At 47.1% G+C, this 14,539-nt stretch overlaps 1 protein-coding gene across 1 annotated transcript; it reads right to left on the minus strand.

Moving 5' to 3' along the window:
• Window positions 1-6,805: 6,805 nt before the first annotated feature.
• On the minus strand, window positions 6,806-11,687 carry CD93 (CD93 molecule). Its single transcript, XM_054062436.1, has one exon. The coding sequence runs from the start codon at window positions 11,389-11,391 to the stop codon at window positions 9,694-9,696; it is 1,698 nt and encodes a 565-aa protein (XP_053918411.1). The 5' UTR covers window positions 11,392-11,687; the 3' UTR covers window positions 6,806-9,693.
• Between the last annotated feature and the right edge of the window lie 2,852 nt (window positions 11,688-14,539).

Below are 14,539 nucleotides of genomic sequence, written 5' to 3' on the forward strand. Positions count from 1 at the left end.
TGATCTAAACTACTTCTAGTAGTTTAGCTTCAGAAGTACATGAAAAGCATTGCAAGGTTGTTAAATTTAGTGGCAAGGAAAAGAATTCTCATCTGCACCATTTTCTTCAGGTTAATTTATCTGGAACGCCCAACAGCAGGAATATCTATGAGCAGGAGTATCTGAAGGAAACTGTCTATCCTCGAATCTCGCTATCGGCAGAAAAATGAATCCTGAAGTCTCTAAAAATACCAAATCCTATCATTTTGTTAGGTATGGCAAATTATTTCTAGCATTTTTACAATTAAACAAACGACAAAGAAAAAAAACCAAGTAAGTTGAAGCTGTAAAATTGCCACCGTCAGAAAAGGGAAGCCTTTGTTCCCATTCCCTTGTGTCTCAGTGCAAGGGAGAGATTTAGGAGAGGTATTAGGAAGAAATGTTTTCCTGTGAGGCACTGGTATAGATATATCAGAAGTCATGGCTGCCCCATCTCTGTCGGTGTTCAAGGCCAGGTTGGATGAGGCTTTGAGCAACCTGATCCGGTGGGAGGTGAACCTGCCCATGGCAGGAGGGTTGGAACTGGATGCACTTTAAGGTCCCTTCCAAGCCAAACCATTCTGTGATTCTGTATAAGGAGGGAAATCAGCCTACTTGAACCTCATTGAGTTCCTCATCCCATTTGTAAGGCTGCCCATCTCGGTAGAACATCAGTTTTACTGCAATCAGCACCTCCCTAAAGTCTACAGAGCCCCAGAAACCAACGTGTGACTGTGGTGGCAGAAGCACCAGCAGCAGCCCCACAAGCTGTCCCCACTACCCAACCCACTCAGGACATCCTGTCAGAGCCAGACTGGTGGCCTGTTGGTTCTTTCCAGCCTAACCACCACTGCTCATCTGGTGCCTTTCCAAGCTTCAGTGTCCCAGTTCCATGTCAATCATTTCTGTCCTGTCCAAGGGAGGCTGCCACTCAGCTGCAGGTGGAAGAGACACCCCCGTACCTCCAAGGCAGCCAGGATCAGGGGCTGTAGAGTGACAAGGGTGTCTCACCTCGCAGGCCCATCTGCTGCTGTTTTCTGAACAGCTATACCTTTTCCATATTTTTTTATCTTTGCAGGATCTCTGCTGTCAGAACACAGCCAACAGCAAAATAAAAATGAAAAGCAAACATCCAAAGCTTCACCACTCAATGGGAAGGGTATTTGACACCCCACCCCCCCCTTTTTTTTCAATTTTGAACACGGTGCTTCAACCAGAAGACTAAGTCACTGCAATTAGCCCTTGGGATCCCCTGCAGAGAAGCAAACACGTATTTCCTTACTTCACTCATCGCAAAGAAGCTACTTGATTAAACGCATGATTTGTCTTATCCTCTTCCAACCCTGTGTGGTTTGTGTAGGTCATATGAGGCTGTGGACATTGATTCTGGCTGCGGAGAAAAGGGAAGATGGGGAAAAGAGTAATAATAAACTTTAATGATAATTATAATAATTAAAAAAAACCCAAACAACATCACCAAAAAAGCTGTGCTGTTCGGTAGTTGCAAATGTAGCCTGGTGGAAACTGAAGCAGAGGAGCTCACACCCTTCACCACACGCCTTTCCCCCTGCCTGTCTTTGGTCTCTTTCATTCCTTCATCTGGGAAGGGGCAAGGCAATGCTGTTTTCTACTCTGACTGCAGGAGGAGTAATGGAGAGCTCAGTTTTCAGCCTACAGAGCATTCAATCTATCATTTCATTCCCTTGAAAATTTTGGCTGCCACCTGCATGGGAAATAAATGTCTGTACGTTTTGATTTCATCAGTAGGAATGTACCCCAAGGAGAACGGCAGGCTAGGGTATGGCCCAGGGCAGGTTCATTTTCTCCACTAATTAAGCCCAGGGCTAGGGCTGGGCTCAAGCCAGGATTCCCTAATCTCAACCCAAAGCCATCGTCTCCTCCTAGATGACACATGTCCTGTAGGTCTGATCCGCCTTTCCTCTGACCTCTGGAAAGTAAGGATAAATTAGTCTATTTATGGGTGATATTGCAAAGGCCTTCTGCCCAGTGCCGATCACTCCCTGGATCAAATAATCCACCCTAGAAGAGCTCAGTTGCTCTTCGCTGCCTTATAAAATGCATAAACAGGATAATTCCCAGAAGTTTCCTGAAAGGGCTTGGAAACACTGAGCTTTCTTTCCTTTAGTAAGACCTGTTACTTCCCCAGTTTTGGGGTTTGGGTTTTGGGTTTTTTTCACTTCTGGTGGTTTTATTTTCTTTTTTTCTTTTCTTTTTCCCTTTTTTTTGTGTGTTTTCAGAAGCAAAACAGCAAAATAAGGGAGGAAAGTCAGGGCAAGCAATGGAAAAAGAAAGAAGACAGAATGTAATTGGTGGAAAGTAAGAACCATTAATTTCTGTTCTTTTTTTTAAAAATAATAATATAAACAAATTAAAATTTCCTTTTCAAGGCTGCATGATAAGAAATATTTATACAATTTCCAGGAAAAAAATATAGTACTCCCCAAACAATCACCCTGATGTCCTTGCACTGTTGACCACAGTTTGCAGGTCAATCTTGCCAGTAAAAGGGACAGAGGATCAAGGCAGAAGAAACAAGATTAATCATGCTTTAAAAATTTTTATTCTTATGATCTTTTCCCTCTTTTGCCTCAAAGCATGACAGGCATTGGCTGCCTTGGACCTGACAAGCTGACTCACAGATACAGAAATGCCCTTCCTGCTGACATATTGCTTTTCCTTTATAAAAGTGGATTAATCATGCTCCTCCGCAATGCAAAGTTATTGCAAGACATTACTGGCTGTCTGCTGCGATAATAGGAGGGAGACCTCTGGCTTTACTTCAGTCTGATTCATCTGAAATGTCACTGCCACCCTCTGTCCAGAGGAATGCTGATAGCGGGTATTTTGAATAGTTCATTTGACCTGTGTTTGTGGGAGTATGTCATTTTCTTTGCTTGTTTGTTGGTTGTTGGATTTTTGGAAATGAGGTTCATAAGGTCAGAATACTGACAGTCATACACAATATAATGCAATACCATACCACACTATACTACACTATACATTAATATATCAATTAATTAAGGCTCCAGGAAGATCTTGTAGCAGCCTTCCAGTACTTAAAGGGGCCTGCAGGAAACCTGGGAAGGGGCTATTTATCAGAGAGCACAGGTATAGGATGAGGGGGAATAGTTTTAAGCTGAAAGAAGGGAGATTTAGGTGAGATATTAGGAGGAAATGTTTTCCTGTGAGGGTGGTGAGGCGCTGGAACAGGTTGCTCAGAGAAGTCATGGATGCCCGATTCGTGGAGGTGTTCAGGGCCAGGTTGGATAAGGCTTTCAGCAGCCTGATCCAGTGGGAGGTGTCCCTGCCCATGGCAGAGGGGTTGGAAATGGATGGGCTTTAAGGTCTCTTCCAACCCAAATCATGCTATGATCCTATGCTAACACAGTACAATACATTACAATTACAATACAATTAATATACTGTAGTATAATTTAATGTAATATAATATAATAAAATTAATGTAATACAACACTTTTAATTTGTTATGTCAGGATTAAAAAAGTCAGAATCAGACCACTAAGTAACATATACATGCTTTCCCATCTATGCATGGTCTGCATGCAATTCCACTTGGGATCATTAAAACTGCACAAGGATCCCTTCTCACTAATTTGGATGATCTGCTTGGGTTTTGTGGTACCCACCAGCTGCATGTAAGCCATGTTCCCGCAGGTCCTGGGCAGGAATCTCTTGGAGAGAAGGTGAATATCCCTGCACTGGATCAGACACAAGGAGAAAAATATCTCAAGCCAGGAAGTGCCAGACAAATAAATGCATTCAAAAATAAGACTTCATGCCTATCCAGGCACCCAGGCAAGGCAGAGACCCGCAAGGGGGTGTTGCTGCAGTAAGGACTGGCTGCACATTAATTTAGATCACTGCTTAGGGCAGTTTTCATAGAATAGAATAGCAGAACAGTTTGGGTTGGAGGGGACCTTAGAGCCCATCCAGTTCCAACCCCCCTGCCATGGGCAGGGACAACTTCCACTGGATCAGGTTGCTCAAAGCATCATCCAAGCTGGTCTGGAACACCTCCAGCAATGGGGCATCCACAGCTTCTCAGAGCAGCCTGTTCTAGTTTTGTCTGGATGGAGCTGTTGCCAGTGGCTCTGGAGAAGTATAGGCTCAGCAGGTCACACCAGGTGGTGAGCAAATCTTTTTTCTTGTTAAAAGTCAGGAAAAAAATTCTCAATGCTCTCCCATCTCCATGGTCTGTTATAGCCACAATTTTCAATCTGGATGCAGAAAACACAGCTTGAGAGTTGCAGTAGGGCTGAGCCAGATCATGCAATCATGCCTGGTACCTTTTTTTGACTCTGGCTCATAGTTTTATATTAATTCTTGGACTACAACCAGGAGAAGTAGCTGATGTTGATTCCCACAAGGATTAAAGCCTCACGAAGCTAGGTGTTTGCAATATCTGGCATGGCAAGTGTGTGACTTCTCCTCCTAACATCAGCTTCATCTGGTGACCTGCTTTTACACCCTCTCCTATCCGTGTGCCCTTACCTGAAGCCAGCATGGCTGAATTAATTGGTATCTCCCATAAGCAGTGGCTCACATGTGGCTCAATTTACAGGAGATGAAGATGCTTTTGAATTAATCTGTGCTCAGCTAGACAAACATTTTCAGGACCCCAGCAGGGAAAATATTGGAAGTTTTGGTTTTTTAGGCACATAAGACTCTTATCTTTCTCCATGAGCTTTCTCTTGAGCCTTGCAACAGCTCCAATAAATGCACTTGCCCAGTAACTTGAGACACTTGAAGCTGTGTTTTCCTTTAGGAAAGCTGAAAGATCTTTCCTCTGCCACAGGCTGGCTCTTCCCCTTTGTCACGTTGTCACCAGTACTGCTCATATCTGCTCAGGGAGATATGACCTTCGTTTAGCAGCCTTGAAAGGGCTCTGGAGAGCCAAATGCCAAGAAATGTTTAAAAGATAAAAATAATAAGAAGAGGAAATGAACAGACATTTAAAGCATTTGGGTTTAGTGGCTGACTTTTTGTGGGATTTGAAGGAAGGAGCATGGTATTTTGTAGATTATATTTTAACATTACTCAGTACCTTTTCTCTAAATTCTGGTGGAGGGTATTTCCTTGCAGCAGCTTCCCTGGAAATGAGTTAAAAATATACCCCGCAGTGTGGCCAAATTACCACATTGTGCGCCTTCACTTTATTGGGTTAGATGTGAGGGTCTTGCTGGGGAAACTCCATCCAACATGCCTCAACCTCAGTATAGCAAAATAAATAGAATTGGAGGTAACGAGACTGGTTGTGTATCACCATGCTATGTCTGGAAGCAATGTTCCTGCTAAAATATAACCATTGTCCCACCCTTGGCAGCTCCCTGTGCTCAGTAGGGACCCCACTGCTCCTGGCATGGACTCTGTTGGCAAATTTCACATGGCTGATGCCTTATCCCCATGGGCATTTCCCAGGGCAGGCAGAACAACTCTAGGAATGCTTTTTATAGTTTGATGCATGGAGGCACAAACATCCATCACAAGGTGTAATGTCTATTTTTCCCCAGGTTTTCTTGCTTTTAATCACTGCTTAAGGCAAATTTCAATGACTGATAGAACACCACATGAATGCTATTGCAGACATGGGTGATGCAAGTGGGGGGTTATGTCACTGGTTTTTTTCCCCCATCTCTGTGACCTCGTTCCCCTGTAAGTATGGAAGTGCACGTTCTGGAGGTAGCTCTAGCCACAGGCAATCCTGCAGTCTGAATTCATTGAGTGGCTTCTGTGCCTAGTTGCTGACCAGAGTCAGAAAAACAGATCTCTGCCCTCGTACAGGGCTACGTTGACTTCAGTAGGATTCCTTGTGGGATCAGGACCCTGCTTGTGGGTTTAGGATCCAGCCAAGATCATCCCAGTGCCCCCAAACCATGGCCTTGGAAGACACAGAGTGAATTGCCCTCGCTCAGAACAGCAGTGCCTAGGGAAGTCTGAGACCCCACTGACTTTGCTACACAGAGGATGAGCACTTACAGAGGCTTTGTCAGCATCATTGTAGAAAAGGCAAGGATTACGTGTACCAAATCAATAGATTTTGATATAATAGATTTAGATCAGCCCTGGAGAGAAGGATTTGGGGGGTCTAGTGGATGAGAAGTTCAACATGAGCCAGCAATGTGCACTTGCAGCCCAGAAAGCCAACCATATCCTGAGCTGCATCCCTAGTGTGATCAGCAGGCTGAAGGAAGGGATTCTTCCCTTCTACTCCACTCTCACGAAACCTTACCCGGAGTCCTGTGTTCAGTTCTGGAGTCCTCAGCACAGGAAGGATGTGGATGTGTTAGAAGGAGTCTAGATGAGGCCATGAAGATGATCCAAGGGCTGGAGCAGCTGCCATACGAGGACAAGTTGAGAGAGTTGGGCTTGTTTAGCCTGGGGAAGAAAAGACTCTGGGGACCCTTTGTATCAGCCTTCCAGTGCTGAAAGGGGACTACAGGAAAGCTGGGAAGGGGCTCTTTATCAGGGAATGCAGGGATAGGATAAAGGGGAATGGTTTTAAGCTGAAAGAGAGGAGTTTTAGGTTAGATCTTAGGAAGAAATATTTTTCTGTGAGGTTGGTGAGGCACTGGCACAGGTTGTCCAGAAAAGTCGTGGCTGCCCCATCCCTGAAGGTGTTCAAGGCCAGGCTGGATGAGGCTGGATGAGCAACCTGATCCAGTGGAAGGTGTCCCTGCCCATGGCAGAGGTGGGGGGGTGGGGGGGAACTGGATGATATTGGAGCTTCCAACTCAAACCATTCTGCAATTCTATGATATTGTATGTATTTATTAAAAAACACTGAAGATGCATTCTTTTTAGATTTCATTGGTGTTTCATCAGGAAAGCAACTTACAGTATTATTCAACATATGGGATAACCTTATTCTTTCAGTCAAAGGCATCTGTAAGGCTGTGGTGCTGTACTGTTGCTGTGCAGATGACAAAGTGAAATTCAGTCCTGACTTGTCATTTCCACAAACAATGAGGTGTCCCTTAATTCTGGACCATAAAAACATAACACTTCATTACAAACCCATTGATATGTACAAAACATTACGAACATATTGGCTAGCCTGCCCTGCCATGGTGGCACCAGGACAGTTAGAGATCGTGCTTAAAATGGCACTTCATTTATACCCAAGGAACAGGGAGCAGAGGTAGCTGCCCCGGGCACCACAGTAAAACTCCCTTGGGCCAGGACGCACACCCCATCTCCTCTGACTGTAAGATGGGGTTCCAACCTCTCTAGTCTAATTCTATTTGCTTTTGCCCTCAGAATTCAACAGGCCCTGGATAGTTCCCTAACAAGGACATGGATCAAAATGTTCCTGCTGGATTTGTGGCAGGAAAAAAAGGAGACATGAGACTATCCAGGTGTAATTGTACCAGGGTGAAGGATGCTACATCAGGAAGTATTCCACCAGAGAGAAATCAAACTAAACCTAGGCACAAACTAATATCTTCCCTAGGCTGGACCCATTACCATACTCCACTGGTAATACAGTACACATACCCAAATACACAAAAGTCACAACAGAAATCAGAATTACAGGTTTTACCAGGGGATTTCTGGTATAAATAATACCTCTCAGATTTGTACCAGCTCTGAACCTGCACTTATGCTTCCTTTTCCCTTTTTCATAGTGGAAGAAATGTTATATGCAACAATTAATTGATACTTCAACTGAAAAATAAGGCAGAAACACTCCTGAGACTGTTAACAACTGGAAAACGCCTCAGTTTTCAATAAAGTGAACCAAGTAGTCCCTGTGATGCAAGGCATGTCGCTGTGACTGCCTTTTCTCCTTCCAGACCCTGAGCTGGCATAGCCCAACAGTACAGGCATAATTTTATGTATGTAGGTTGTCCTACTGATTTGAGGAGGATTATTCATTTGTTTAATTCATTCATATATTCAGAATGCTTTGCTGCCTTGTCATAACATAGACAGGATAGGAATTTTCTGAGGGACTTCCAAGAATGCCGCTGCTACGTTCACTGTTTCTCCCAGCCACTGTGTGGAGAAAAGGAAGCACAGGCAGAACTTTAAAAACATTTCTAACAGCTACATTTTCCTGTGCTGTTTTGGGTTTTATTTTACAATGGAGAAATGCAGACAAAAAAAAAAAAAAAAACAGCAGGAAAGGGTTTTCCTCCACACATGGAAGAACAGGATGCAGGTCGCTGCCTACAGCAAACTCCTTTGTGTTCAGTTCCCATTTCTGTAGCAATTAAGCCTTAAGTATACAATAAACCCAGCAGATACTTCAAGAAACTTATGTACCCTTCAAAACACATGCCTGTTATTTTCTAGCACCTTTTTGCCTTGTAGAGTGTGGGTAAATAATGAAGATACCACTGCTTGATGGGAAGCTTGAATGGCCCTTGTGCCCCTGAGATTTTTTGGTAAGATTCACACTGAAACAGCTCCAAGAGGCTTCATTGTCAGGAGTGGCTGCATATAAAGGGCTCTCTGAAGTCAGGTACCTGGGGAAGACTGGAGAACAACTTCATCCTGAGAAAGCATTTGGGTTGAAGCAGGATTATAAGTTTTATATACAACAATAAGCAAATATACAACATCCAGTGTATTCTACACAGGGGAAGGAACGGAAAATGCATTCAGTCTGGACCCCCAGCCGTCAGGAAGGGGTCCTACCCAAAACAGGAAAAGTCCAGTCTCTCATCCAGCTGCATTTGAAGGAGAGCATTGTTTTCTGTATTTTGCAAGTGCTTTTAATCTGAATACACTGAAAATGGGTGGGCGGTTCTTCTACACGTATTTTTTTCATATCTTTTTACCACACATTCTCTGCCTTGGCCCCTTGTCTGCAAGGCCAAGTTGAACAGCTTTCTCTGTGCTGTGCACCTCCTGCACTCTGGGAATGGATTTAAGGTCCCTTACTAGGTGTGATGCCTTGGGGGAAGGTTCCCTGTTTCCTTGCTTCAAACCTAGTGCAATCGCACAGGCTCATGCATGGGTCTGGGGAGCTGCAGGGAAAACCGCTAAAAACAGCCTCTGCTTGTAGTAGCAGAGACCAGTTCTTGCCCTGGTGAAAGACATAAAGATTTCAAATGCATTTCAATGAGAACTAGGCGAAACCGAGGGTTCAAGGCAGGCTGTCTGCTGCCAGGCGGGCGACCAGAGAAAGGACTAGCATTACTTTTGGGACGGCAAAGGATTGGAGGAGCAGGGGACAGGGCAGGGAAGCTGCTGCTTTTGCATATTGGCATCTCAAATACAGGTAGAGAAGACTAAATGATAAATTAAATCAACTCTTTAGCTTCAAGAAGACACATCAATACTTATAATTTGTTATTTTTAAGCACAGTGAGGTTCTGCAGAGTTGAAGAGCAGCCCTGACAAGCAAGTTCAATCCCTTTCCCTCTCCACTTTGCAGCACTGTCCTTGTTAACCCTTCCCTGGGAGGAGCAGTGGCTGATTTATAAATCACAGGACTGATTTGGGCTGTCTTCCTACCCAGAGCCTAGATCTGTGCTTTGAAAGGAACATCAGGACAGGCTCTTGGACATACAAATCTGTGTTGAACAGACAGCATTACCCCTTTTTGGTTTTACTTTTCTTTTTAATTTGCTAAAATGCTCTGTGCCACTCCTAGCTCTGCCTCCCCCCTCACTGCCCCGGACACTGTTACCTGCGCTCACCACCTGCCCCACAGCTCTCTGGCTGCTCGGGCACCCAGCAGTAGTTGTCCGCTGCAGTTTTGGCTGTCTGCTTCTCCTGCTTGGCCGCTCTCCTCTTGCAAGCCAGCAGGGCCAAGGCAAAGGCCAGCACCAGCAGGATGGCTACCAGGCTACCCAGAATGTAGTAGAGGAGCAGCCTGGGGCCATCGGCACTGTGTTCAGAGCCAGGTGCCGACCCAGCCAATGTAGGGGCCGGTGGTGTTGCCCCAACAGGGATGCCCAGTGTCCAGGGAATGCCTGTGGTCCATGGGGCATCTGTAGCCTGAAGGATGCCTGTGGTCTGCAGGGCGTCCGTGGTCTGTGGGTTGCCTGTGGTCTGTGAGGTGCTGTTGGGGGCCCCTGTATTCTCCTCTTCAGGGGTGGGTGCAGAGTAGCAGCCACGTCCATCCTCCTCTGGGATGAAGCCAGGAGGGCAGAGGCACTCAAAGCTGCCGGGCAGGTTGCGGCAGGGACCAGGGCAGGGGTCCCGCAGGCATTCATCCACATCCACGCAGGCATCACCGCCACCGGGCTGGCGCTGGTAACCGGGCCGGCAGGCACAGTGGAAGGAGCCGGGAACGTTGAGGCAGAGCTGGGGGCAGACATCGGGCTGGGCGCACTCGTCCTCATCGTGGCACTCGTGGCCACCAGGGCCCGTGGAGCGGTAGCCCGGGCGGCAGAGGCAGACGAAGCTGCCAGCTGTGTTGCGGCACTCATGCTGGCAGGGCCCGGACAAGCACTCGTCCACATCCAGGCAGTGCCGGCCATCAGATGCCAGTGTGTAGCCGGCCTCACAACCGCACTCAAACCCGCTGTCCTGTGTCCGGCAGGTTCCCTGGCAAGGGTTGGGATGGCAGGCATCCTCAGGCAGGCAGGAAGCCATGTCGGCGGCCAGGACGTATCCGGGGTGACAGGCGCATCGTGGGGGCTGCCCTGGCTCCTCCAGGCAGCGGTGCTCACAGCCCCCATTGCGGTGGGCACAGGCGGCAGGGCAGAGGGGGCCAGGGGGATGCCAGGCGAAGCTGCCCCCTTCCAGAGGGCCCTTGCAGACGGCAAAGGCTGGGATGTCACCTCCATCGCATTCAGCCTCCGCCAGTGTGCCAAAAGGGGCGGCCGCCAGCTGGGGGCTGCGCACCCCGAACGGGGTTGTGTAGCTGACCCGGCCAGGTCCGGCCAGCGGCAAGGGTCCGCACATCCCCCTGAAGCTGAACTTGCAGAGGAAAGCAGGCAGTGGAATGCGGCAAGGGCGATCGACCCAGCCAGCCGGCCGCAGGCTGACGCAGCGGGCGCTGAGGCAGGTGATGGTGGGCTCCAACAGCCAAGCCGAGTAGTTCCCAGGCTCCCCGCTGGATACCCAGGCAAAACCTCGCAGTGGCTCCTGTGGCTGGACACAGCGGCCCCGTTGTAGCGACAACCCGATCCATGCCTGGCCTGTCCCGCCGGCTGCCATCAGCAGTTCCCGCAGCAACTCGGCCTCAGCGGGGCTGCGGGCTGGAGCCAGGTTGCCGCCGTCATGCCGGCAGCGCTCCTGGGCGGCGTTCCAGCCCAGCTCAGCCCGATGCAGGGTATAGCAGGCAGTGCCGGCACAGAGCACCTTGGCATCCTCCTCTCCAGATCCTCGTTCCAGCAGCAGCAGCAGCAGCAGCAGCAGCTGGGCGATGGCCATCCTGCTGGCTGGACGGACAGACAGATGGATGGACTCAGCAGCTGCTGCCTCACATCCCCTTGTTCCACCAAGCTCCCCCTGCACACATCCTGTACTCGCGGGTCTCCTATTTATCACTGGAGGCTATGGCTTCCTGTAGCATGGTGTGGCTCGCCGCATGTTGGTGGAAGCCCAGCCGCTCGCCTTGCTGTCTTCCCCTTCCCCCCAGCCCAGCCAGCTTCTCGCTCCCATCCTACATCTCTGGCTGCCAAGGGGCTCGCTGAGCTTCAGCTGGTGATGCTTTTCTCTGGGAGAAACCACCCAGGTTCCTTTTTCGTTTTTTAGTTTTCGAGGACTTGCACTACTCACTCAGCCAGCAGATGATTTTTATAATCCCTAATAGGGCCTGATAGTTTTCAAGCATGTTTTTGCTAAAACAGAAAAAAAAACACAACAAAAATAAAAAGCCGTGGGATCCCTCGCTATCAGCCTCTAAAAGAAACTGGCTATTTGGCGCGGCGTCTCATGCACACGCTACATTTTTCCCTTTCTTCGTGCACTTTAAATAGATGGACAAGCTCTGAAATAGGAGCTAGGTCGTGGGAAGGTCCAGGCTGCCAGGACAGAGCCAAGCTCAGCCAGTCCCCGATGCTGTCCGGAGCTAACCCTCCATGCCAGGGGAAGCACTGGCCAGACAGTGACCCAGCATCACACGGGTGCAGGTTGATGATGCGATGCTCCGTGTTAATAACTTGCTAATCACTTGACCCTGATCTGGTGTAGTGCAGAAAATCAGCTGGGTTTGGCTGATGTCAGTGACTCTGCAGAAGGCAGCTAGAGAAAGGGCAAAGACATTATTAGAGCACACTGAAATTCTTAAACAAACATTAACATTGCAAAAGCCCCTAAAAGGATGTGAAACAACTTATTTGCAACAGTGTTTGAGGATCCAAAACCATTTTAGCAGTGTGACTGAAATTTATACTTTTAGAAATACCTAAAGTAAATAGTAACTGGTGCACAATTTGCTTGGGTTATCTTTTGTCAGACTAGGAGATGCTAAACAACTCAGTGACTTCTTTTCTGCCCCAGCGCTGCAGCTGGTGTGCTTACCATTGGGGTGCTGTACCTGTGCATGTAACTGGCCATGCATGTATGCAAACTGGCATTTTGCACATCTGAGCACCCGTAGGCATGTCCTGGTTTGGACCCACCATTTTTTATTTCACTATGAAACTATCCTTTTCAAGCAAATTCCTGCCCACAAAGCAATGTCTGCAGAGAGATCAGAGTGGTGACAGCATTAGAGAGAGTGAAGATGAATGGGCTGCCCTGAAGAAGGGAGGACTGCAGGAGAGATTCTCCAGACACAGTGCTCCTTGTGCTTTCCACTTGCAGTTTGGAGACTCTTGGATGAAGATGAGCAGGTAGAGTGGTTTAATGACAGCTAGTAGAGGCTTTACACATGTCAAGTAATGTGGGCCAGTTTATTTGCACAGTTATCAGAGTATGAGGTAGTGTGAGGAGAGGGGTAGCAACGGAGCGAAAAGCTTATGAGTTTAATAAAATAATCCTGGTTCCCTCACTGATGGTCCATCCACCCGTCTTCATCCCAGGATCTTCTGGAGTTTCCTTCTCACAGCAGCTAATGTGGAATTCGGCCCCTTGACTTGTGAGTTTGTCTTATCTTTTCCTGCTTAGCAGGTATCCATCATAACCATTAATTCAATGTTCATTCCAGTAATCTTCCTATTTGTTGATTTATCTGGGTTTTGTGTGCTGTTAGCTCAGTAATGCAGTAGTGAGCAACAGCAACCCGACCAAGGAAACAAAACAAGAAACTTTGTTCACTTCCCTCATTTACACCATAAATATAAAAATTTCCAAAAATTCCTTTAGTGAAGACTAGAAATTTCTGTTGTTCTTCCCCAGACTTGTTTATGTACATCGTTCCTCAAGGACCTGTGGGCAATGGGATGACCTCTGGCTGGCAGCAAGGACTGGTGCTGGATTTTAGGTCTTGGCACATCTGAAGGTTACAAAGACCTTTGATGCAAACAAGTAGGGTGTAGGAGCTGGAGCCCTTTCACAGACCTCTCCTGCACACTACATTTTGTCAAGCTACTGGGTGGCACTGGCTTCACTGCAAAACAAGAGATAAGAATCAATAGGGTGACACAGACGTGTCACCCCTGATTGGGCTGAGAATAAGATGCAGGGATCCATAGCTAATGCTTCAAAACCAGAGTGTTTTGAGTCAGGAGCCTACCAAAAGACTACACTCGGTGGAAAAATATACTTTGATACCATCTCAAATTGGTTTTATTCAGAATCTCCGACTGGAAGAAATGGGGGGAATTTTCTTTCGACTTGTACAAAATAAGAAAGCTCAACACAAAAGCATTTCCTTTCTGCTAAACCAATGCGTGTCATTGCATTTATAAAAACACTGCTAATGTTTTCTCTTCCCAGCTGAAATGGCCAGACAAGCCGAGTGCTCAGCTGACAATTTATTTCAGCAACTCAAATGAGCATTTTTTGCCCAACCAAGATTCATGGACAAAATTGGCCAATTCTAACTATAGCTCCTCCAGACATTTTCAAGCTGGGGTTATAAACAAAATAAAAAATACTTCCACATGCAACAAGAAATAATTTTTAAGAGGTAATTACAGCAGAGTAATTAAGAAATTGCTGGTCATATTCTTCTTTAGGATGTGTATGAGGCCTTCATAGAATCATAGAATCATAGAATGATTTGGGCTGGAAGGAACCTTAAAGATTATGCAGTTCCAACCCACCTGCCATGGGTAGGGACACCTTCCACTGCATCAGGTTGCTCTTAGCCTCATCCAGCCTGGCCTTGAACACCTCCAGGGGTGGGGCAGCCACTGCCTCTCTGTTCCAGTGCCTCACCACCCTCACAGGAAAATATTTCTTCCTGATATCTAACATAAATCTCCCCTCTTTCAACTTAAAACCATTACTCCTCGTACTATCTCTGCACTTCCTGATATAGAGCCCTTTCCCAGCTTTTCTGCAGCCTCCCTTTACATGCTGGAGGGCTGCTACGAGGTCTCGCGGGTGCCTTCTCTTCTTTAGGCTGAACGAGCCCAACTCTCTCAGCCTGTCCTCGTATGGGAGGTGCTCCAGCCATTGGATCATCTTT

Source organism: Cuculus canorus, chromosome 3 (assembly GCF_017976375.1).
Source record: "Cuculus canorus isolate bCucCan1 chromosome 3, bCucCan1.pri, whole genome shotgun sequence".
NCBI lineage: Eukaryota > Metazoa > Chordata > Aves > Cuculiformes > Cuculidae > Cuculus > Cuculus canorus.

What these genes read in the sequence shown, in the direction of transcription:
- CD93 (XM_054062436.1), bottom strand. Translation starts at nt 11,391, where the DNA reads ATGGCCATCGCCCAGCTGCTGCTGCTGCTGCTGCTGCTGCTGGAACGA.